This window comes from Biomphalaria glabrata, chromosome 3, assembly GCF_947242115.1.
Source record: "Biomphalaria glabrata chromosome 3, xgBioGlab47.1, whole genome shotgun sequence".
NCBI classification, from domain to species: Eukaryota; Metazoa; Mollusca; class Gastropoda; family Planorbidae; genus Biomphalaria; species Biomphalaria glabrata.
Genome location: NC_074713.1, coordinates 47,625,283 through 47,652,255, shown reverse-complemented (window position 1 = coordinate 47,652,255; position 26,973 = coordinate 47,625,283). Strand labels below are relative to the sequence as shown.

General features: G+C 33.4%; 1 protein-coding gene across 9 annotated transcripts; it reads left to right on the top strand.

Annotated features, from left to right (window-relative positions):
• Nucleotides 1-1,064: 1,064 nt before the first annotated feature.
• Nucleotides 1,065-26,877, top strand: LOC106080241 (multiple coagulation factor deficiency protein 2 homolog). 9 transcript variants are annotated; one of them, XR_008776799.1, is made up of 5 exons: nucleotides 1,065-1,226; nucleotides 6,292-6,528; nucleotides 7,375-7,535; nucleotides 11,414-12,467; nucleotides 12,962-13,087. XR_008776799.1 is itself a non-coding variant. In XM_013241564.2 (4 exons), the coding sequence occupies exons 2-4, from the start codon at nucleotides 6,296-6,298 to the stop codon at nucleotides 25,074-25,076; spliced, it is 639 nt and encodes a 212-aa protein (XP_013097018.2). In that variant the 5' UTR covers nucleotides 1,065-1,226; nucleotides 6,292-6,295; the 3' UTR covers nucleotides 25,077-26,877. The 9 variants fall into 9 exon arrangements, 8 of the variants coding, with proteins under 8 accessions (XP_013097018.2, XP_013097024.2, XP_013097022.2 ...); XM_013241564.2 differs by lacking the exons at nucleotides 11,414-12,467; nucleotides 12,962-13,087 and adding an exon at nucleotides 24,832-26,877; XM_013241570.2 differs by lacking the exon at nucleotides 11,414-12,467 and having other exon boundaries at nucleotides 12,962-14,190.
• Nucleotides 26,878-26,973: the final 96 nt, after the last annotated feature.

Below are 26,973 nucleotides of genomic sequence, written 5' to 3'. Positions count from 1 at the left end.
TCCATGTATAGGCTGAGCCTTTGAATCTTTAAAATCTTGAAATACGAAGGGCGTAATTATCACTTTTGAAGGAACGTCTATAATTTATAAGATAAGAAAACCCTGGCAAGAGAATCTTTCTCTGGTTAGGGATATGACTATGGTGTTTTGAGTCAGATGATTGAGTGCAGAGTATCACGTGGCAGTGCAGTCCCAGCTGTGATCTACATATTTTGTCATATCCAGCGCAGACATAGGCTAACCGTTGTCTGACGGTGGTCGGTTAAATTTCGGCTTCTCTTTCTGCCATCTACGTCTGTCTCTGCTGTAGATTTCATTTTGGTCACAAATGTGTCTCCCGCAGCCTTTGTAATAAGTCTCCAGCTGTCACATTCGAAAGCTGCTAGGTGCTCTCTTCTAAGTCAGTTACAGCGAGGCGGCATCTAAGCTGGTCATTAAAAAGAGGCGGCCTTAGCAGAGCGCCGGGCCTTGGGCGAGTGTCATATGCGGGGCCGTGAGCCTATATATACCGTTACCATATCACGCTAACGGGCTCGTCCGCCTCTATTATAGCGCCGTAGGCCTTATCTTTGTTACTAAACATATTTTACACTGAGCCTGATGTTTTTTGGGTTAGGCCTAATTTCAGCTTTCTCGAATGTCTGTGTTTAGGATTAGGCGCCTACTCTTTTCTGATAGATATTTGCCAGGGATTCTACAGATTCATGCCATTTGTGTAGCAGGCTACACTGTTCTGTCCAGCGGTTTAGATTATAGTAATTATACACGTTTTTTTTTTGTTTTTTTTTTTTGTGTGTAGTCTATGGACATATGTCACATGGAATACGGTACATCTAAAATCTAAATAAAATAAAACTTGATTTTTCTTCGTTTTAAAAATAAAATCAGCTGTGATACTAAGGTGTTGAATCTATCCAGACCTACTCCCGCTTTAATAATTATTTTAAATAGAGTCTAAATCTTGATCTAAACAACTAATAACTAACTAGTCTATTAATATTAAAAGTGATGGGCTATTCGACTAAAAAAAAACAACAATGCACAAGACAAGATGATTTTACTTTTTCTGTGGTGGGAAAATAAGCATGTGAAATTGATTTCACCAAAATAGGACACCTCATCATTCACCTGTCCGTAAACAAGCAAACACTGACAGTGTTGTCAACGTAAACTTCACAACATACTTTTTTAGTGTAGATCTACGTCTTACAAAATATTTGTTTGTGGTAAGTCATGACGTTTAAAAGTGAATATCATAAAAATACAGGCTTGTAATTAATTTACACCATACTCGTGCTCTAATTATTGATTAAACGTCGGTAGAGTACCGGTGTCATCAAACTAATCAAACAGCTGGCAAGTCTCTCTCATTCTCGACTCATAGTCTCATTGTCTGACCAGCTTACTGAAAGTAAAAGTAAACCGACCCAGTTATATCGACCGAGATCTACATCTATATATTAGTATATATCTAAATACACTACACATATTTACGGTGACACATTCATTCACATGGTGTAGTTCTTTTTTGTTCTTGTCCAAAACGTTTAAGTTTAGTTACAGTTACAATGACACTGACAGTCTACTTGATGATTGATCTACTCTAGGCCTCTGTAAAGTCTGTACTAGTTTGTTGAAAGCTGTTCAGCCTGTTGTCTTGTAACTCACTGTAAGTTAGTGTTTACAAGTAGATTAGAATTAGATCTAGATAGATATCTAGACTCTAGTAATTAAATGTCTAGTAGATAAATAACAAAGATTATAATTAGATTTAGATTCTAGATTAGATCTATTTCTATCCTGAATATTATTATTATAGCTTTTATATAGTGCTACTTTCATGCTTATAGCATGCTCAGAGCGCTTTTGGTCCAATCTCATTTGTGGACCGGTGGGGGGAGGGAGTATCTAGGAGTTGGTTTTCTGTGCTGCCTTTGGGCGCTCAGTAAACACAACTCTGCCCGAGTCGGGTGTCAAACCTCGAGCCCCCTTCTAGGTAGCCAAGCCAAGTTCAAGCACACTTGGCCTCTCGACCACGATTCTAGATCTACAGCACAGTCACAGTGTAAAGTGTAACAGCATAGTACAGGCTACTCTACAGTGTACAGTAATCTACTAATCTAGTCAAGGCTGGCACCTTATTAGTCATGGGCATAGCCATAGGCTAACTAGAAAGCCACTATTATAGATCTAGCCTAGGCCTAGAACTTGGTTGGTGGGAGCCTTTCACAGGAATTGAAAAATAATTTTAAGAGAAGAAATCTATAGAAAAAACTTGTGCCCAATGCTGTCATTACATTTTAAATAAATTGTGTATGTAATAAAATTTTTTGCTGTTAATTCTTTTAAGGTTTAACTCTGTCTGACTGTTTGACTAGAGTGACTAGACCTAGTAAAATCTAGTGTAAGTCTCCTTAGTGTTGTTTATTTTTGCTTTTAAGTCGTTATTAATCTTAATAGATCTACTAAGATCTAAATCTATGTGTATCTAGTAAGTAGGCATAGAAAGCACTAGACTAAGAAAGAGTCTTTCTTACTACTTTAGTCTTAGATCTTCCTGTTCCATTAGGCGCATAGATTACTGATGGAATGGCAAGCTATCTCTTCCCAACTACTAATTAGTAACTTACTATATGTTTGTAAAAATGTTTTCCATGCTTGTTTGTTTTACATGTTTCGGATGTTCCTTCAGAGTTGAAGATAGTTTACTTCCTAGTCCAAACCTCCTGCAGGATGACAGGTGATGGGAGCGGGCAGGATTTGAACCCTCGACCATAGATAAATCCGAACGACAGCCCAGCACCCAAACCGTTAATGCAGCTGCCTACAGATTTAGTTTTATTATAAATTTGGATTCGATTGTTTTGTAAACCACCTAATTCAGGAGAGAGTTCTTTTGAGATGAAAGTGAGAACGACAGAGGTTTTAATAGAAGAAATATTGGTTGAGCTCAATCTCTCTCTCTTAGCATGATAACGGGAATCAAACTGATGTTCCCTGAGTTGCAGAACATATCTTATTCTTATCTTATATAATACAGACGTTACTTCAAAAAAGAAGATGATTACGTCCTAAGCGTCATGCATTTAGTCATGCATATTAACCAATGACCTTAATTCTGCAAAGTCACTGGTTTTCTTGGCTAGCTCAGGCAACCCATTCCATGCTCTAATAACACTAGGGAAGAAGGAGCATTTGTACTCATTTGTCCTAGCATATTGAACCATGAATGTGTTTTTATCTTTGTGTCTTTCTGAGAACTTTATATTAGATTTTGTTTCTTTCCTGAAGGCTTTCTAAATTTAGTGATTTTATTAAAGATGTTACTCTAGTCAAATGTGAATATTCGTTTGTTATGAATCTCACTGCTCCATTTTGTGTCTGTTCTAGTTTCTTAATGTTTTCTTGAGTTGAGGGGTCCCAAACAAAGGATGTACATTTTATTATTGGCCTAACCAAGGTTGTGGAAGATCAAAAGCTACTTTTATAGTCAATAGCGACTAGCTAGCTTCCATTATTTATGAAGGCCTAAATTCAAATAATGAAATTAAGAACATTCAAGGCATGAGGATGTTTTGCAAAAGAAAATCTTTAGTTATGCTGACAAAAACTATTAAATTCTTGATTCCTTGTGCCCTCCTTCAACACATTTGTTAGTTTTATAAAACAACTTCAAGCATAAAAAAAAAAGGAATAAATAGCTTTATCTTACAAGACTGAAAGCCCAGCTTTTATAACAGAAAAAAGTTCAATGACTAATTAGGATTATCTGCCTGAAAAAAAAAATCTTTTTATAAGTAATTGTTGAGGATATCAAAGCTTTTATTGCTAAGTCTGTAAAGAATTGCCTGAAAGAAGAAAATCTGAATTCTTTCAAAATGTGATGAAATATTTCCAGAGTCTGGATACCCTGTAAAGAAATAGCCTATAAACAAAACTACTTTTATAGAATTAGATGTCACTGATCCAGCCAAGCCTACCATTACATCTGGTTTAAGTCTAATTTCACTTGTAACAAAAATTCCCATTCTTTTGAATGAATTTTCTGTTTCCGCTATTATGGAATATGAAATACACTAGAGGCATTATGATCATAAAAACATTGCCAAGTGACAAGAACAGCATCATTCTAATAATTTTTAGAAAAGTCTAAGACTAAAATTTTAAATATTTTGACAAATGTACAAAATGTCTTATATAACTTTATGCTGTGTTAACTTTAGGATTGCTGCATTTCGTGTATGTTGTGTAAACGTGCTTGAATGATTTTTAGTCTTTCCTGTGTATATTTCTTTATATCTTTATATTTAGGAAAATACACATTTGCCCCTCAAAATACACATTTTCAGGTTTGGGAATACACATTTCCATTTTGGCATGTAGGCATTTCTGTTATTTACATCTTTACACCTACCAAGTAGTTTGTTAAGAAAGATTTTAGATTCTAAGAAATAAATTAAGATCAAATTTAGTTTCAATTTTTCATGTTTTCTTCAGCATGTTTTTTTACAAGGTCTATCAGGTCAGATCATGATCTTATAAAAGTGTACTATGAATAGTCAAAATAGTTTACACTGGAATATTTTGAATATAATGATAATAAAATCAATAATAGGTCATAAAACAAGTGAAGAAGGGTCTATATGATTTTTCTTTTCCTTAAATGATGACAGAATACATATAGCTTATTAAATATCAAATTCTATCCATTTTTTACATTATATTCATTGCTTTTAAATATCTGTCTTCTTTTTTTAAATTAAACATTTAAAGAAATCTTAGCCAATTGAACTTAGGTCCAATAAAATTTAGCCAACTCTATAATATTTAAGACACATCATTTTGAAATATCGTAATTCCTTATTTGATTGGACATAATTATTATACAATTTTTATTTGTTAAAGGAGAGAGAATCTTTTATCTGTGTTGATTAATTAAACTGTAGTAAAAATATCCTTACATCACCATGACATAATGTAATAATTTGTTACTAATAGAAAAACTTCAAGATATTCACGTCTTTTAAGAGTCTTCTGATCATTCCAATATTATGTTTGATGATCAGCTTTGTGTACCATGCCAAATTGTTGTGTACAACTAAGTTGAATGAAAAAGATACAAGAAAAAAAAACAAACTTTTCTCTGGAATGCTCTACCAGTGTCTTTAAAACTTACTAAATCCTATGAAATATTAAATATAAAACATAAAATCACTTTATGTATGTTTATTACTGCTAATTAATTTCATGAAAAATTATGAATAAAATCCATTTATAATTGTGTACAGTTATTTCAAAAGATAATTTCTTATATAGAATTTTAACATTTATGATTTCATTTACTTTAAGGAGACACTGCGCACACCCCTTTGAAACCGTAAACCATATCCTCTTTGAATGCCCCTAATCCACCTTAGGCAGACCCTACTTCCACTACAGCCCAACATAACCAACACCCTGTACGGCAGTGCTGAACAACTGAAGAAAACAGCACACTTTTTTTCCTTGGCACAGTCTGCAAAAGAGCTGACAGCTCAGCAGCAATAAAGCTGGCTAGAAGAAGAAGAAGAAGGAGGGGAAAAATCTAAGCATTCCACCACAGTAGTGTTCCTGTTTACCCATAAGACATACATCATTTTTAATTCCTTTACACTGATAGAATATAAAATATGTTTTAAAGCCCTTCTGGGTGTCACTATATAATGGTTGCCTTGGGTGCTTGTAAAGGTTGTTGTCTCAAGTGAGGGGGCTGGATTGCTGGTGAACAACTCAAAGCCCTAGTTCAGTCTTTTGATGACTGGAACACAGAAACATCTATCAGTGGGGTATTAGCATTTTCTCCAGGAGACTCATTCAGAAAGTTAATAAACAATTTATTCAATTATTGAACGTATGCACATTATAATTCATGTGGATAATCACATAACTCAAAAATATTTAATTACACCACACAGCTCAAACTATCTATTTCTGATAGGAAAAACTTTGCTATTCAAACAAAATCATATCACACATACTCCAACTCTGACTAACGCTCTCAAGCTTCCGTCACCCACTGGTGACTCTTTACATCTTTCACACCCTGTTGATCAGGATCTGACCCCCTCATGATAGACATTGTCAATCTTTCATTACCTTAGGTAGAGTAAGGCTCTAAATTTAGCCCTAGCATGAATATATGGTTTGTAACTCTGGGTCTTTGTGTTGATAAATTTTTATTGAAAATTTTACTGTTTGAAATCAAATATTTGCTTAAAATTTTATCACATGTTTTTTACATGTTTCTTACAGAAGAATGGCAATGCATTTAGCTGTTGCCGTATTGTTGGTCTGTTTGGTTCATCACAGTACACAACAGCCCCCTGGTGTTCCACCAAAGCAACAAGGACATGGCCACAATCAGCATCAACAGCAGGCCCCTCAACATCAACAGCAGCCTCCACAGCAGGATGGCCACGGACACGGAGGTGGTCATGGACACGGGGGAGGTCATGGCCTGGAGTTTGCTTCAGAAGTCCACAATGCAGAGTGAGTATTTCCTCCTGGAGTAACATCTTTAAGTGATTTTAACTAAAAGGAATTTAAAAAATTAATAAACAATAATTAGAACAGAATTTAAGTAGCAAAACAGCAAAGTATTAAAAAAAATGTATTTTATTCTTTAGAGGGGAAATCTAGAAAAATATTTAAAATAATTTACAAAACAGATATTGGAAGATTTGATTGATATGCTATTGTAAATATATAGGTGATTGGATCACTTCTGTCACCTTCTAAGCTTATTGTGTTTCTTGCTAGAATTGACATATGCTGGCATTTGTTCCATTTCATCAGCCATTGTTACTTATGTGCATTTGTCTGGCAGTATTTTTCTTGTTTTCATGTATAGCTTAATTTTCAAATTAAGAGTCGCATAGTATCTACTAAAAATTGCAGTTTTCTCTAATCAGTAACCTTTTTTTTTCTCTTTAGAAATTAAGCTTTCTCTGCTCAGAAACTGTAGTTTTTTTCTTTTAAGAAATTGTATTTTTTCTCTATTACAATGACATACATAAAGTAAAGTTCCCCTTTCAGACCTCATCTGTTTCTGTCGCCCACAGTTAACAAGGGTGTCATGTGGCCAGCACAACAACCAACAGCCTTTACTTTTCCCCAACTATGTCAGGTACCCATTAGAGCTGGGTGGACTCAGAGGTGCCCTAAAGATCCCAAAGGTAAAAATCCCAGTCTTCACCAGGATTCAAACCTGGAATCCCCCAGTTCGTTAGCCAAGTGCTTTATCACTCAGCCACTATGCCTCCACTACAATGACATAATTAAAGAATAATGATTTGTTTTCCCATGAATTAACATGTGCCCTATTTACTCATTTAGTCACATTCTGGAGCACTTGGAAAAAGTTGTGGCTACAAAGTCCAAAGAACAAATGACAGAAGAGGAACTGGAGTTCCATTATTTCAAACTCCACGACTATGACAACAACAACAAATTAGACGGTGTGGAGATTGGGAAAGCTTTGACTCACTTCCATGAGGGTAAGTGCAAAAACTTCTCTCTGGTCTAGCGTCTAATTAATGTTGTGATCTAAAGATGTATTATGGCTTTATGTTCTCTCTATGTGTCTTTCTTTCTCCCTGTTTCTTCTCTCTCTTTTTCTCTCTCTCTTTTCTGTGTTAAATATTTAATATGTGTTTAATATTAAATCTGTATTTATAAAACTTCCTGTAAATCTTCAAAAACTTCTCTTGTGATCTTCATGAAAATGCTGGTACATTTTAACACTTTTAGCATTTCATTACATTCTAAGCTCATGGCAAAAGATTTGTCCATGTTGCCAATTACACCCAAGAGCTGAGAAAATGTTCAATACTGTGAAATATTTTAGTATATCATTTTCATTTAAGTGATTCTGAATAATTTCATAATTCAGTCAGAATATGAAGCATTTTATCTTTTATGCGCTAAAATTTAATTAACAAAAAAAAAGGTGTTGATCAAAACTTTGTATATAAAAAGTCTCGTGAAAGATCATGCAGATAGGCTTGGTACAATAAACACAACACGACCAGATATTACATTTGACATCACATATGGGAAAGCAATCACCTTGAATCTAAATGCACCAATATAACTACTGTATGGATTAACATTTGTTTTTGAATTTTAAAAAGTGTGTGTGTGTGACAATACAGTTTATGATTTTTTTTTGTCTGCTTGGTCGAGGTGGTTTTTTTTTTTTCTTAATTACTATGAAATTTAAAAAATTTGATCATATTAAGGTAAGTACTTTTAATTTTGGTCAAATCTTTCCTTTTTGTTGGGGCACCATTTAAAACTGGTAAGTCTTTTTTTTTCAAAGCTTTCTCTAGGCAATGGTGACAGATAGTACAAAAGAAATTAACGTTACTAACTAATCATCAAACTTTACTAACAATCTTAGTTAACCTCCATTTTTCATCATGCTATTAATTCATTTTAAGTTTTCTAGTACTTTGCTTTAACAAATACTAAATTGGAAAAAAAAATTTGTAAAATGTATATAAGCATCAATCGATTTAAAATTACTAACAACTTTTCATACGATTAATCTTACTTATCAAATTATGTTGATTATGTCATAATTTTTTCTTTAACCTTGTTTAAACAGTTTCTAGTTCATTCCCTCCACACAAGACAGATATATTTAGTGTCTTACTGTCTTTGACAAACTAGTGGGAAATACTCAGAGTTTGTGTGAGTCCATGTGTCTCTTCCAATATTTGTACTAAACTTCTTGTCATTTCTAAAGTGTCAACTATAAGTCATGGTTGCAGAGAGCTTTGCCCTACACTTTGACTGTTCCATTCAGAACTATCTTCTATTTCACCGTATCTTGAATCGAAAAAACAATAGTAGGAAGAGCACGCTGCTAATTGAAGCTCTTTCTTTGTGAGTGTATATCAAAAAGACTGTGGAGTCCAATGGGACACCCATTCTCTGAACATTGTGGCATTATTTTTCAGTGGACTGCACGTTTCTTGGTGAGCTAAAGGCAACATGTGTGTGTTCTGTCTTCTCCCTTTAAAACCATTTGGGGGGGGGGGGGGGGGACTTTCACTGTTACACTGAGTGCAGTCTCCTGGCTAATAATTGAATTAACTTCAAGTGACAAGGGAGAGAACAACAGAGTGTCTGCTGGACCATTTTCTCCATTAGATATTTTAGCATCCATTTTTACTCAATACTTTTTAAAAAGTCTTTTGTATAATAAGAGTAGGAGTTGAAGTGGCATTCAGTACCAGGTTGAGTTTATTTCTACATTTACTGTTGATTCAAGTCATCAATTTCTTTCATCTGCATTCCCCAGCATCTCTCAAAATGAAATATCTTTATACCATTTTAATTTTGGTTCTTTGACTATATCGATGACATTTTTTCTTTATCTTTAATCTGACATTTTTTTCTTTAACTATATCTATGACATTTTTTTTCTTTGATTATATCTATGACATTTTTTTCTTTGATTATATCTATGACATTTTTTTCTTTGACTATATGTTTGACATTTTTTCTTTTTGTACTAAATTTGTATACTCGTCCCACGGATTCGTCCTGATGATCATTTAATGAGATAATGATATTACTAATAATTAATTACTTTGATTGTGTAATCACATTAATCAAAGTACTTTACTCAATACAGTTGAAATTAAAGCATCTGTAATGACATTCTTTTTTTTTTAATTCTTTAAATATCAGTAGTACAGTCACATTGAATAACAATCTGTCACCAAATTTTTGTCAATGTTTCTTTTGAACTTTTGGCTGTTAGGTTTGTATTTAAGCTTTTTTTCCTCATAACTGGTTATAGGGTTGTTGATTGCTTTCTATTAATGTTGTATCCCTAACATATGTCAGCTTAGTATAATGACTTATATTTATCAAGTAACAAAGAATTTTGATCATTCAGGACTATTTCAGTAAACTAAATGATAAGAAACCAAGAAAACTTCATGAATTTTTAAAAGAAATGTATCTACTAATTAACATGTTTATATTATATTTGTTTCACTGATCAATGTACATTTTTGTTTTTTCATTTATTCTTGATTTAATGTTTTTTTATACTCTGAAAAATTTAAATAAAAATTGTAAATTGACACTGTAAAAAAAAAAAGTAATTTTGATGAGTGGAGCCAGGACAATGATAATGTGCATTCCTCGTTTACACCAACAGACGGAGGGGAAAAAGTGACACAGTTGGCAGTGTCTGACTGGCAGATGTCAGTCAGTGTTGATGGTGTCCTCAGTGTTCTAGACTTCAATGATGATGGTTATGTCAACTACATAGAGTTTAGGACAAATAGAGACCGAGGTCCACCACCAGATCACAGGACTTGAAACATTCGTACATTAACACATGATTTTCTTCAGATTGAATGAAGAAAAAAAAGTTGTATGTACACTACATATCTTCACTTTATAACTATTCTGTTTATATATTTTATTGTTGAATGTTGCGATACAATTTTATAGCATTTTAAAATTATTTCTTTTGTGCCTGTATTAAAGAAAATGTATAATTATCATGATGTCCAGAAGAATAATCAATAAAGATCAGCTTGTTGATCTATACAAAAAGGCTTCAAGAATGATAAACAGCAATTTCTGTTTTGTACTCCTCTGCCCTATCAAACAGCTCAACAATTTCAGTTTCATTTATCACATTATACAATTTTTAAAATTTATTTTTGGCATTTCAATATTTCAATGAGCAATGACATTTTTTAAAAATTTGTTTCAGTAATGGTTATGATCCTCTTTTTAACATCCCTATATAACCCCCCCCCCCTCCCTCTCTCTCCCTCCCATGCAGTTTGATCCTTTACTCAATTTAGCTTTTGGTGTTGGGACTATGTTTTTCCTTTCCCAAATTCACAAGGCTGGATGTTCTTGTTAATTGAATATGAATGTTTTGTGCAAGACAGAGTCTTGTTAATTGAATATGAATGTTTTGTGCAAGACAGAGTCTTGTTAATTGAATATGAATGTTTTGTGCAAGACAGAGTCTTGTTAATTGAATATGAATGTTTTGTGCAAGACAGAGTCTTGTTAATTGAATATGAATGTTTTGTGCAAGACAGTGTCTTGTTAATTGAATATGAATGTTTTGTGCAAGACAGTGTCTTGTTAATTGAATATGAATGTTTTGTGCAAGACAGAGTCTTGTTAATTGAATATGAATGTTGTGAGTCAGAACATTCTTGTGGAATGATTTTGCCTGAATGCTCACACACTTACTTGACTAAGCAATGGTCATCACGATCTGATGGTAAATTTTTTTTTTGCTTCTTTCAAAAAATTTTTCTCCATTTAACTTTTTAAATTATTGTCCTGTGAACTAAATTCTGCTTTGTCCCTGACTTCCACATAGAGGCCAACAAGACTGATGCCGACTATATCGATGAAAATGGTAATGACAGCAGAGTAAAAAGTGATACCATCCTGGAGAACACAATAGACATTGTCTTAGGGCTTTATGACACGGACAAAAATGGGGTGATAGAATATTTTGAGTTTAAGACAGTCTCTAAAGCTCAGAAGGAGGAAAGTCCTCCAAAGTAAATCAAAGACAACGCTACCAAGCAAGTTATTTTCTTGAGGTCAGGAGATGTAGACAGATGTAGTTAGTGAAATTCAGGAATGTTTTTCCTTCAAAGATATTTCCTCATGATGAAATTGTCTTAAAAGAATTTGATAAAATATTTATTTTAACTGTCTTTCGATTAAAAAAATGGATTTAGCAAAAAAGTAAATAATTTCAAGTCAGTGTTCATTTTTTGTTAAAATTGTGGCCCTGAGTTTTAAAGTATGTGTACATTATTTTATTCTTGACAAATATTCTTGATTTTTTTTAGCTTGTTGACTTTGTTTTCTTGCCAATGTCAACTAAACATTTGTATGCATTTTTAGAAAAAAATGATAGACATTCCTTCAAAAGAATATTTTGACATTTGTTTGTTACTGTAGAACTTTTTCAATATATAAGTAAAATATATATATAATTTTAAAGTTTAACTTATAAAACTATTTATTAACTATGTTTTCTTTGTATACTCATGGCATTCTTTGCACTGTAGTTACATTTATATTTGATCTCTCTGCATTTCTTATGAAATAAATACTAACATTATGTTACATTAACAGAGGAAAGGGTTAGTTTAACCTCAGTAGAACATGTTGTTAGTAAGGTTGAAAGAATGAGGCAGGAGTGATCATGTTGTGCACCAAATAATTAGATGCACCATATTGTTTTTTTACAATTGTTTCTTGAATGCACATCTATATATGTCTGGCTAATGGTGTAGAAAAGATTAGATGCTTTTCACCGATGAGACAAGAAGCACTTCATTATTTGATATGAAAATATTGCCTGGAAACATTGTGATCAAACAAGATGATGATCTGTGTTGGAAATGCATCAATAGGTAAAAGTATTGTTGTTTTTGTATGTTTGGTTTAGTCATTGAGATCAGGGCATGGCCTACCAATTGAGTCATCCTAGACCTGTCTATGATTCTTTGCTATGTAAAATGTTTTTAATGGTTTGTTAGGCAGCGGTCAATCTTTTTCTTACATTTTTCTCCATGATGTGTGCATTGCTCATTGCTTTCAATTGGATGTCCTTTCTCCTAAACTGTCAGGTCTTTAATTTAAAAATAACCTAGTTATTCCACATTCACTTGATCATATAATGGTGGTTTAGGGAGTTTATTTGGTACTTGCAAGTAACCAGGGCACTTCTGGCAGAAGGATGCAATGGTCTTGGTCCTAAATTCACTACAAGTATATAAACCTGTGCTACATCTTGTATTAATATTTATATTCGATCAGTGTAAGAAACTAGTGTGTGCTATGAAATGAAACCTTCCCATCATGCCCCAGTGGATGATTTTTGTTTCCTTTTGTTCCTGTTCTATAGAGGCCAACATTCCAGAAGAACACTTTCTTGATTCAGAAGGTCAAGATATCCGGATCAGATCAGACGACTACTTGGAGAGCACTATAAATCCCATCCTTGACTCACTTGATTTAAACTCTGATGGCTATGTAGAATATTTTGAGTTTAAGAAGTCAACTCTCAGAAGCAAAACAGCAAATTAGCTATTGATTTATATATCACCATTTTTAAAATTAATTCCTTCTAGCCTGTCATTTTTAAAAAAAATGTTTTGTAATATATATATATATATATAATACTAGATGTGCATTCAATTAATGAAGATGTCATTGTAATTATGAGAGTTTGTCAGTTTGTAAGTCACATTTACAAAGCTTCTCAGTCTGTGGTCACTCTGTATGTCACATCATCTCAGTCTGTGGTATAATTAGCATAAATTGTCTTTAAGGCAACACGCACTCCACTCTTCCACTTTTGTGGCGTGCTGATAAGAATGATTAGATTCACAAAGTTGGCTGCAGGTTACACTGTTCCATTCCCATCCTTTTGTTTTTCTGTTGTTCAAATGTTAAAATCTTATATTGCTCTGTTTAGGATCCTCTGTAGTGACACTGAACTGACTGGCTCTCATAATAAACATTCATATCATAAATGTAATGCAGTATTGATATGTTTGATTAATTGGTGTTAGAATATAAGCTTTGGTTTATTTTTTTGATTCATTTATGTAATCTTAGTTTTACAAAACAAGATCATAACAAGTTGCTAAACACAATTTTTAGAACATCAATATTGAGCCAGTCATGGGATAAATTAATTTCAATCATTTTCTTTTATATCTTGCTTTTAAATTTATTTATTTTTTTTTTTTGCTGGTTACACTTGTTTAGTTACAATTCTTTTAATTGTTTCTGGCACCTTGAAGTGAAGTCCATTGGTTTTACTTTGGGATTATTTTTATTTCATTGTTTTCTAACAACAGTGGGATGCCTGCATGTGAAGCGTCATGTAAGCAGTGTTCTTTCCAGTGCCTGCTCAAAGTGAGAAAGAGCCTCTCCCATCTACTCGTTATGCTTATCCCTACTTCTGTTACTTTGTATCCCCAGAATCCAATTCTACAGAAGAAGTTCCTGCCACTAAAACTTTAGAAGAGAAAAATGAAGAGGAGAAAGTTCTGTCGGAAAATATTGATTCCATTCTTTTGAAATTTGACTCTAACGCTGATGGCTATATTGATTATTTTGAGTTTCGAAAAGTTGCCTTACAAAGCAGAAGTGAACAGAAATCACAGTCGTAGCCCTTTCTAAATGGACATTATACAGAAAGTAGTGCGAGAAATTCTAAGTTAATCTGTTTCTGGAGGTCTTACATTTTTCTTTTTACTGCATAATCTATAAAAGCTAATATTAGAAATATTATAAAGTGACAGGCAGCTGGTTTTTCATCCTTTAATTTGTTCTGGTGCTCTTGGTATTTGTGTTGTTTTTTCTTACTGTACAAGAAAGATTGTGTTTTTGGGTCACAGATTGGTCTCTCTATATAAATTGGTCAGTCACTGCATGCCTCTTGTTGGTTTAATTTGGTAGCATCATTTTTGGGTATTGGAAAATGTTGTGTTTTTTCAGGATACCAATACTTCCAGTTGTGTGAACATTTAGTCATCTAAATTTGAGATCTACAGTATCATTTGATTTGCTTGATTCAAAGGCTATTCAAGTTTGTTGGAAAGATCAAAGCATCAAAAAAAAAAAAAACTTTCATAATTATTTTTTTTATGAATTACTTATACTTTTGTCAACAGGCGAAATTCTTTAGACCTGTCAGGGGGACAGAGAGTTCTTCCAGATTTTTGTTTATGCATGACTATTTATTTATTCTGTTGTATTTACAGTCCTATTTTTTTATTTGCACTTTAAAAAAATGTAACTCTTGATTTAAAGCTTCTATGTTGTTAGCTTTTTTTTTTTTTTGTTTTTTTTTTTGTTTGCTTTATGTCTGTTTTATTTATTTCATTTCTAACTTATTATGGAGCTATTTGTCTTTTATTTTTTTCTTTTTGTTTATGTTTAAGTAGTTGAAATTATTTTAGGAATTGTATAAATCTTGTGTCCAATATATTTCCAATAATCACTCATAACATTGAAGATTTTTGTTGCCATATTTATGTAGTAATTGTGTAATAAAATTATATCTGGCTAAATCTACTGAAATTTTGGTTTATCAGAGCTCATATATTGTAGAATAAGAAATGATTTTTTTGAAATTTATGTTTCATTTATGTGTTTATTTGTAAAGTTTTGAAGATGACATTGTTGTTTTTTTAAGACTAAAATTTCTAAGTTAAAGCTGTGTGAATAATCAAATACAAAGCATTAACTGAATTGAGATCAATCATTACAGAAGGCCTGAACACTGGCCTGCAACGTCAGAACCTAGGGGCAGTTTAAACCAAAAGCTTGTCGCCACTTTATAGGTCTATATGCGGTGATAACAAGCTATTGCTCTAAACTGCCCACAGGCTGTGACGTTGCAGGTCAGTGTTCAGGCCTTCTTTAACATTGGTCTCGATTGAATGCTTTTTTTTGCTTCGGTAGATTTATCACAAAAAAAAAAATTCATATGCATCTACAAAGTATTTTGGATATTGCAGGATGAAATATGTTTGATTGTTGACTAACCTTAACACTGTTTAGCTTAACACTTAGAAACCATTGTCATTTAAAACTAATAAACATTATTTGCATCTTTTTTTTTTTCTTTTTTTTTTTTAAAACTAAACCTTAATCTAATTACAGCAATGAAGTGTGGGTGGGGGGACAACATGTTGTAATGTTTATTTTGAAAAAATTGCATGCAGAGAGAAGACTGGCACTTGTGCCCAAGGGAGAAATTGTGATTGTGAACTTTTGTAGAACAAATATTGAAGGTAAGAAAGTTGTATTTGTGTCTCAGGAGCATGGACTTTCTGGATGGCTGCACATTGCAAGCTGGTATCTGAACAAGTAAGTGACTACATTCTAGACATTTATGAAAACTTGCTTATGCAACTTCTTAAACAGATCTAAACACATGGTTGTATTATTAAATGTCAGAGAAGAAAGAAAAAATCTGATAGGGTTAAAGAGTAATCAACTTCAACATAATAAAAACAATTATTTAATTGGAACATTGAAGCAAGTTGTTTTTTTCGGAAGTTTAAAAGGAAACGAAAAATCGATGCACTTTCACTATGATTTTTGGACTGTTACTAAAATAAAATCACTCCCAGAAACACAAAACAGCTCAGTCTTTTCTGAGCATGTGTTGGCACAAATTTTAAAGTCACATTTTTCTTCTATTTTCTGGATTATTTCATGGGGACGACATAATTATTGCTTTTTTATACTCAATAAAATGTGGTATGTGTAGTTGGCATATTGACCAACCACATTTATTTGTCAAAGAATTTCATATAGCCAATTATCATTGGGTAGACCATGAATAATATAAATTAAAAATTTTGGCATGCCTAATTCATTAGTACTGTGTGGCGAGCAGATACATGCTTGGCTATACAGCCACCAAAATCCATAGCCCTATACAATTAAAAAAAAAAAAGCAACATAGTACATGTATCTAAACCTGAACAATTACAGTTGATAGATATTATTTTAAGAATATTTCATGCATGATTCCTTGCATGTCATTCATACCAAAGAGTAATGCTGATACATGTTGCCTACAATTGACTGAGTGCAAAAGTTTAAAACAAATGCTTGCTCTTTCTCTTGCAACTCTTCAAACTTTCTCTGCTGTTTGCCTTTGCATGATTGATACATTCACAGTATGCTAACACTTGTTTGCATTCATTGACTTGCCTGTCTAACCCTTAACCTATGAACCCTTCCCCCCCAAATTTTTACTTTCAGAAAATGAAAAAGATAACCAGGAGCAGAAGATATTTGGAGACTCTGAGATCTCCAACATTGTGGACTCTGTCATACAGGAGAATGATGAAAACCATGACGGCTACATTGAATACTTTGAATTCAAGCGACGCCAAGCCAACAGCAGAGACAAGCCAAACAACCCATAGTCCCCCAAAGTTTTGGTTCATCTGAGCGACAGAATGGAATATTTAAATCTCTCTACTCCTAATTTTTGTGTGTTCATTATCCAAGGTCAACAAAACTCAAGGCCTTTAAAATAGTTCTACCACTTGATGAAATATTCTATTTCATACCAAAAAAAATATTGTTAATAAAATTGTTTGGTTTATTTTGTTAATTTTTTAGTCTCTGTATGCTTATAACTGATCACAGTGTACTCAAATGAATTGTAGCTAGCAAAAAAACTGAACAATTCTAGTCCAATCTGTTATATATTTTATATTATCCTGGCCAATCCAATATTGTAGTGCTGTCAATCTGAATCCCAACAACTCAACTTCTGACCCTTGAACCTACTTCCGACCAATGTTGGTCAAACAAACTGACTGTATATTGTACTTAAATTATACAGAATTAAGACTGCAATAAAACAAAAACAAATCATTCTCCTTATCCTGTACCGTGTTGGCATTCTCTGAGATTATTTATGTTCATGACATTTTTTTTGAAAGCTTTCCATGGAATGTTATAAAATGATAGCCTCCCTTTCCTTTTCTCTCAGAACATGTAGGTACATCTAGAGTAAGTGTCTTGATCTAAGTGTGTGTGTGTGTGGCATATGACTCAAGTTTTTAAATTTGGCTTTCCTAGAAGTTATTGCCTTTGGACATTGGCCTGAAAGATATTTAATATATGAACTGTTCGTTTTTATGATGATGATGAAAGGCAGCCTTTGCATTTCTAGCAGTTGTTATCAAAACCTGTTTTAGAAAATGGTTTCTAGTTTTTATCTGAGAAAACAAATTTATATTTGTCAACTATACTCACGAGTGTATCCATAATTGCTTCATTCTGCATGGCATTTCTTCCTAGAATATTTAGATAATTTATGAAGTTGGCAACATAGTTATATACTTTATAAAATGCTTACATCATCAACTGTTTAAATATTTGCATGTTTTAAAAATCAAATAGCACAAATGTGCAACTGAATCAAGGTTCTATAATTATGTGTGGTCAGTGATCCATATTTATTTATTTTCCAGAATGAGTTGTCTCTCTTTGTATCAAACGCAAATACTTACTTTGCCATGTCTGTAGTAAATCTAATATTTATTTAAGCAAAAGTTCAGACATATAGTCTTTGGTTGTAAAACATTGTTATAAACCAACATTTAAGCTGTTACTATAGGAGGTCTCAAAAGTTGTGAAGATCTTTCAACATGTCCTCTGGATATGTTTGTGTGAGACATTTTGTGTTCACTTAGACCTATGACCCAAAAGTAGGTGCCATTCATTCCAAGATGATATGTTTTCTACTAGTCTTCTAAAGCCAGGTAGTTTGAACAATGTACATTGGTATTTGTGCTGTTAGTTGTGTGTGTCTGCATATTTTTCCTATAAATTTGACTACGTATTTAATTGTAATGCCATCAGCTTTACAAACTATACAAAATCCAAATATTTCAATCCTAAAGGTTTGTTTCAATTCATATTGAATCTGATATGTTTTAATATTTGTGTTTTTGACAATCATTTTTTAACCATGTCAAAATATAAGTTTTGTTCCATTAGGCCCCATGATGACGTTGAATGGTAGGCCAATGCTTGTATGCATGTTGGGACCACATTTATATATATTACATGCGCATATTCATTTGTATGTTAGTCCCATACTTAAATACCTTATTTATTTTTACAATTCCTCTTATCAGCGTTCAAATTCTTCATGGGTTCAACAAAACAACCTGAGTGGATGGGTGAACAAGGATCTTGAAAATAGCTCTTAATGATTTTCCTAGAAAGTTTATGTATATCTTTTGAAAAAAAAAACCCAGTTAATTGGCTACAGGTGGAAAACTCTAGTTTGACCATCATAGTATAGACTACCATCTTTTAATGTAATCATGTCTAGATCTATATCACCTAACTAGAATTTTAGAGATTATACATGGGCGTAACCAGGATTTTTTCTGGAGGGAGGGTGACTTCTTTTTTTTTAAAAACCAAACATTAGTTAATAAGAGTGAACAGATCACTTTTGCATACCATCATTAGCTTCACAAAGCAGGAATTGTCTTCAACAAAAAAATTTCTTCCTGGTTGTAAGAAAAATTATATTAAAACTTCAGTAATTAAAATGCAAGACATTGAATAATCCAAGCCTTGAACTATTCAGATGCAGAATTTAATTAGTGTATCAGTTCTGTGCAGTTAAAAGATTCATATCTTGATTAACTCTTTCTCTCCTAACTGACGATACCAACGTTGATTCCACCAGAATGTGGTAAATAATTATGGAGAGAAAGAGTTAAATGTGTTTTAAAAAAATGTAGTTGAAACGTATACCATTCTCCTAGCATTATTTCAAGATCTCTTTTTGTTACAGTTTGTTACCATCAATATATAATTCTGTTGTTCCTCTAGCCACATTCCTGTCAGTTTATTTATTTAGTTCATGGAAAGTTGTACTGTCTCCAAGTCTATTTAGTAATGGGACAAGGGGAGATAGAGCAGTAGGGCACATAAGGGGGAGTTAAATAATGTTAAAATTAAAAGTCTGCTTATCTTATTTAAACAAGTTTGAGAATAACATTGGAAAATATTCTCAGTCTATTTTTCATGCCATGATAAATCAGAACAGGATAAAACACAAAATGAAATCATTAATTTATTTTGTTTCTGTTTTATTTGGCCATTGCTAGCAAAATGTTCTTAGCTTTCAGATAAGTGTGTATGCATAACAGCTGGGTCTCTGTTGGTGGTATTTGCAAGTGATGATTTGAGCCATTTATTTTAAGTGTCATAAAGGATATCAAAAACTGTTCAAGTCTCATAAAGGAAATCAAAATCTGGTCCCTAAAACCCAAAATATCAAATATATCTCAGTGAAAATCTTTAAAAAATTAGATTCATCTTAAAATAGTCAATTTTGTTTAAAAAGTTGTACACTTTTATAAATGTGTTTAAAGTATATAAAATTAAAGGGATCAAGAATCAAAAGTGAATAGTACTACAAAATTATTTTTTTTTCTATCATTTTATGTGTTAAAACCTTTTTTTTTTAAATAATACATCATTAGTTTGTTTAGATAAAACTTCTTGAGTATACATGAAAACTTACACAAGTTTTATGAATTTTGATTTAATTTTATATTGAAGTTTTTTTTTAAAGTGTGATTTTGTTATTTCTGTTGTCATGTCAAAGTTCATGAACTGAACTTTTTACTGTCCGAAAAAGTATTTATATTTTGAGACTTACATAAATGTTTGTTTTGGTGGTAGTGTGTGTATTTGCGTTAGGTCACAAGTTGAATATTCATGTTTCTTGTCCACTGAAACACTGAGCCAGGCATTTATCTGTTGCCGTTTTTTAAGTTTCCAGGAACTCTTTTAACAAGTTTGCATTCCAGAGTGTATTCTGTGAGGGAGAAATCAAATGTTTTGGGGCCTTAAGTAAAGTTTCACTATCTGAGTTGGGCATGTCTTTGGGGCTGATGTTCTTAAAGCGAATGATGATGTCAACTGTCTCATAGCCAGTGGTTCAAAGGGTGTCAAAGAGGTCAGCAACAATGACCGACCCCATTGATGTTGCCTCATTTTGGGAAATACATTTCTACAATCCCAAGTAAAAAAAAAAATCTTGTTGACTCCACAAGCACTCAAACCCACACCCTTGGGATCATCACCTGTATGTCAAATGCTCATTACTTGATCACTGCCATATATTTTGTTAAATAAATTAAAAACAATGCATATAATTAATATTTGTGTAACTTATGGATGTATATTAGATGAGTAGCTAATGTTTTTATGTTGGGGTCATTTTTATTGGTGATGGAATATTGTGATCATCTCTCTCTCCCCCCCCCCCCCCCTCTTTTTTTTTTCCACCTGTCAATGATGATTTTATTGTTTTCTTAAATCTTGTGGTGAAGGATTACATTATTTCAACTTTTTAATTCAAGAAAACAAACTGATCTTCTGTCTACATCTTAGAGGTGTGTAATTTGTTGGAACTAGAACTTGTGATTTTACAAGTTTATTGGAATAGAAGATTTTTGTTTTTCTTTGTTTCTTTTAATCCCACTGATTTCTACTTTTTAAAAAATTTAGTTGCAGACAAGCATAATTGTTTATGCTTCCATGTGAAAAATCACCTTTAGTATAGCACAGAATAAATAAGTTAAAACCCTTTTTTAGTATATTTTTTTTCTAATAGACAAATATTTTCATAAATGAATGTGTGATACAATCTTTTTATTTATTTATTTATTTTCATTTTTAAAAAAATACATTTGAATGTGACATAGTTTTATCTAATTACAATGATTGAAGAAAAATCCATAATTTAAAAGAAAATGCAACTGTTAAGATAACTAATCGTCTCTTAAGTGTCCAGCTTTGGCAACACAGCATAAAATACTGCCAAATTTTATTGTATATGAAGCTAATTAAAATAATATGAGTTCTCACATGTTTGCGTCATTAATTGTGTATCATCTCCCAACAAAAGGATGTTCAGTATTTTACTGTTGTTTGTTTTTTTTAAGATGTATGACCTTTGACTTTTAGTTGATCTGTTTGATGTACATTTTGAATGTTATTAAACAAATTATTTAAATCATTGCTAGTCTTCCAGTTTTTTAACCTGTTGTCCATAATTAGTAATTTGCTGAAGATACAAGATCTGAATTTCTTATATTTGAATCATTCCTAGTCTTCCAGTTTATATTTTTTTTATTAGCCAGTTGTCTATCGCTAGTAATTTGCTGAAGATACAGATCTCAAGTCTCTTATTCAAGACCTTTTGTCAAAATGTTCTCTTGAACACAAGAGTGTCTCCAAATGAGCATCATTTTTTTTATATATATATTTTATTCATTTGTTAATCTCCAAACAATTGAACCTGATTTGTTCACACACGTTGTTGTTGTTTTTTTGTGTATCCTTGCAAATTTAAAACTGTTAAACTTCTTAAAATAAAAAAAAAGTTTTGAAGCACTCGTTTGGCATCTCAAACTGAAGCTATCCTGGCCATTGCATGAATAGAATGAGCCACATTGTCCTGCACAAATCTTGTAGTAACACTTTAACAGCATGTAGCAAGTATTAATGCAATAAAATACTAATAGTAATAATCTATATTATCCGTGAAGAAATTTGTTTTACAATTGTGCATTTGAAATAAGAAATGGTACATTATTAGAGAGAACATCTGTACAATAGCACACAAGATATACGTTCATATTCCAGTTTTTCTTAAACATCACATGCGAAATTCACAAAACTTGTAACATTTTACCGGCATGTGGCAAGTACTAAGGAAACTGTACTGACACCAGGGCCTGATTGAAGGTAGGTCAGGCGGGGCTACTGCCCCAATGAATCCACAAGATATCACCTTCGCAAGAGATAAGGGGAAAAATCCGAATTTCGAAGTGTCGATGAAATGTTACGTCCCCTTACAATAATTCGCCTAATATTGTGTGTTATCCCCATTTTAGATATATTGTTATGCCCATATGTACGGGACACAGACTGGAAGCCAAGATGGCTGAAAACAAAAATCTTGTTTATAGTATGAAAGTGTTTGTTGTTTCAATTCAAGAGTTTATTTTAACTCGAAGGGTCAGAAGTTTCACTATTACAATACTTTTTTTTTTACCAACACTTGTGCCCGTTTGTAGTGTGCATGAAATATATTAAAGCAGCTTCGGATTTACAACAGTGCGCCAACCTAGGGCCTTACCCTCCACAAATTCATAAATATACATTTTATTTGACTAAAATATGCATATTAAAAGTGTTTTTTTTTTAAAAAGGAAAATGATTAAATGTACAAGTGGTTCACCTTTTCTTCTATAATCTGGCATGCTTTTAGATGTCACAAAAATTTTGCCACGGGGCGGGGGGCACTTAGGCCTACTTAAATTCGGTCCTAACTCTTACTATTCCAATCACATTCTTGTCTGTTTAATATAACTGATCTATTAATAATATATAGGCCTATTGATCATGAATAATTGACGGTTTTTTAACACAAGGGAGATAACAATGCTAATTGTTTTTATTTTACAATATTACTGCAGTGGTCAAGGATTAATTCAGAGATTCATGAGTTTGGCGATTGATTTTATGAAGGCATATTGCGTATAAAATATTGATTGATAATCAGCCTTCTTATCCAAGCTGTCCCTTTACTTTTGTCCTAGGGGCGCTGTGACAGTTCACATGACCATCTCCCTCCATTTGATCCGCAAGAGGGAGGCCGGTCCATTCTTTTACCTTGTCAAGACAGTTTTTCTTTGGATGACCCTTTCTTTGTGCTCCCTCCACTGGACCTTGAACTTGCTTGAAAGATGACATTTGACAGTGAGTCGTGTCTTACCACATGACTGAACCAGCTCAGCTTTCGTCTCTTCACAGCATTGAGAAGTTTCTCCTTTTTGCCGGACTTGTAACTTGTAAAAGTAAAGTTTGAGTTATTAAAAAAAAGAAACGATTTCCTGCTTTAAAAAAATTTACTACGAAACAAGTTTAAGGATCACAATGTAAACTAAAAGGAACGATACATCCACGAACTGTAAACATTTTCATCTGTAACTACATATACCATGACAAATCTTTATCCATTGATGATATGAATGGATTACCAACAATGTATTCATTATATTGCATAGTGTCATTAAAGCCTATAGATATCATGCCAATGGTGTGCGTGTTAATGTTGCAAGAGAAGTGTAAAGATTAAGTTTATTTATACATTGGCTTCTCATAGCTTGGGGTTTCTAAATAGAAGAGTAAATAGGTTGGGGAGAAATGAAAAGCTTTTACATGCATTTTCTTTATGAGAACATTTAATTTGACAAACTAGACGAGCTAATATGACAGTCCAAAATCAGTTTTTTTAAGCTTCATGTCAAGTCTATTTTTGTTTGTTTATTTATTGACTTTGAATTCTAAAGCGTATCATTGATTGATATATAGTGTTTGCTTATGGATTAAATATTTTCGTTTCTAAGAAGGGATTCTTTAATAAAGTTTGTAAAGTGCTCGAACCCCCAGAAGAACGGCGGGGTTTGAACCCCGGACCATCGAGACCACCGAACGACGGTTCAGAGCGCATACCACACGACCAGGTAGCCATTTTAAACAAGGCATTTCAAGACCTATTAACTACGTACTCAATTCCAGTGTAACTATCATGTTTAGGGAGGCGCGGTGGCTGAGCGGTAGATCGCTTGGCTTCCGAACCGGGGGTCACGGATACGAATCTTGGTGAAGACTGGGATTTTTACTTTTGGGATTTTTAGGGCACCTCTGAGTCCTAATGGGTACCTGACATTAGTTGTGCTGGCCACATGACATCCTCGTTAACCGTGGGCCATAGAAACAGATTTCCTTTATATCATTTGCCCCATATTTCACAAAGTCTGAAAGGAGAACTTTACCCATCTATCATGTTAAGGCTTACGCAGTATTCTGACATATACTATAAGTTTGGTTGATAACATAGAAAGAGTTGCACGATGACAAACCAAGTGAAAACTAAGAAAGCTGATGAATTCCCATTTATTATATTAATTTTCTTGTTATTTATTTAGTTAGTATATGAGCGCATAAAATTTGTTGCTGACTCTTGGTTTAACTTTTCTTTTCTCTGATAAACAATTAGGCCTACATGTCACATGTGCATGATTAGTATAGCGGGAAGCAACCTTCCCAACCACAGGCCAGCGTTTAAAAGACTCCATGCCCACATTAATATTGTCTTTTTTTCTTCCTATGTTGTCTTCTCAGATGACGATTCAGAGGCGGAGAAGTACTCAGACAGGGAGATAGGTTCCATAATCGACTCGGCTCTAGAATCCGAAGACCTGAATGATGATGGTTACATTGAGTATGCAGAGTTCATGGCCGCTCAGGCCAAAAGAAGGCAAGCGAGGGATGGATTCGAACTGACAGACCTTCCTGGATACGACGACGGCAAACCCCCTAGCCCACCAGGGAGCTCATATTTTGAACCAAGACCTCCAGGATACTAATATGTACAAACTGTTTTAATGTATTCACATTTGGTTTTAGTTTATTTTTGGAACCTAGATTAGATATTTTTAATGTGTAAGTAATTACACCAGCAAAAGAAGATTACTACTCTGATATTTAGATCTTGTTCTGTTTCCCAAGATTTGCGTTGGAGTCTATATAGTACACATCATAGCTTTAATAAAAAAGCCAATGTTTTTATTTTTAAGATGGTGTTTCCTAACCTAGGTATTTTAATTTCAATTTCCACCTCGAATATTTAAAACACAAGATTTAATGCCCTTATCACTGGTCCTGAGAAAAGGGATTGCTAAAAATAATGTAATTCATTCATATTAGTCTATGTTCAGTTCCGTATTCAGACTTGAAAAGGTTCTAATCTTTTTGAGATAAGGGGCCCATACGTTGTTTTATTTTGTGCACCGGTTACACCAAAAAAGCTAGCTATTTATAGTTTTCCCCCCATGAATGAAAATCTCCAATAATGGCAGCACTACTTACACAATTTTTTTTTTTATTTCGAGAAAATGGTGAATTAAATGTGACGATAGAATGAACTTAGCTTCACACGGTCACTTGCCCATACAAGATTTTGTTTTAATGTATTTCTATTGTTACGATGAGAGATATACATTTTAAAAAAAACACGGCCTTTGTCTAATCAAGTGCCTAGCTGCTCATGTTGGTGCTTCTAACTTCTAGTGTGTGTCGCATCTGTTAAGATTGTTGGTGAAGAAAGTACCTTTGTCTAGCTGCTCATGTTGGTGCTTCTAACTTCTAGTGTGTGTCGCGTCTGTTAAGATTGTTGGAGAAGAGAGTGTAGCGGAATCTAGGTGGATCATGTGACCATTGACCGCTGGGTATAAAGTGTAGGACTGGTGAAAGATTCCTTTTCGGGAAACTGCATGTTTTTTCCACCTTGCCCTGTGTTGCTGCACTGCGTTGTCCTGTCGCCACATGTAATCACATTTTCTCTCACCAAAACATAGTCTGCCTAGTGCTGCTGTGAGATATTTAGATTGCTAGTGCAATTTATAAATAAGCTGCTTCGATCATTAAAAAAACAACCTCGAATTACGTCACCATGGGAAGTAATAAGAATAGACTGCGTGTCACTGTCTTAAGTATGAGGTAATATTTTACATTGTAAAACTTGGTCGTAAGAGCGTGGGTGAGGGTGATAGAAGGACAGTAAGATGGTTGAAAGTTTGCCACTAAATTTAGAGATCAACTTATTATGCTTCTCTCTCTCTCTCTCGTTTTTCTCATTTACTGTCTTAACTTCCCATCTTTTTTTCCCCCTGTTTCTCTTCCAATTTTTTACTCTATCTTTCTTTCACCCTCTCACACACTGTGTGTTACATACGCTATCTCCCTCTCTTTCTGGAATTCTCTCCCTCACTAACTCTCACACATTCTCTCTCAACATCTCAGTCAATCTATGCCTATCTCTTACCCTCTCTCAATCTCTGTCACTCACTCTTTCTACCCCCCAGCCTCCCAATTTCGTTTCCCCTCGTCCATCTTTAAAACTATCGAAGAGCTTTTAATCCGTTTAGTTGTCCATTAAGTACTGAGTTCACTCTGACCCCCAATGACGCCATGTCTTTCGAGTGTGTTTGTGTGTAGTAGTAGTTTACAATCTGGCATGCTTCCAATCGAGACCAATCGTTGTAGAAGGCCTAAAAACTGACCTGCAACGTCACAACATGTGGGCAGTTTAGACCAATAGCTCGTTGCCACGTCGTACAGACCTGCATTGTCACGGCCATGCTACGGCGTATACGCGAACTGTTTATATAGATGATAATGTTGTTGTATTAAAATAGGTTTTGCATATTTACGTATTTATTCGTTATTATAATAATGATTATAATAATGGTTAATATGCATGAC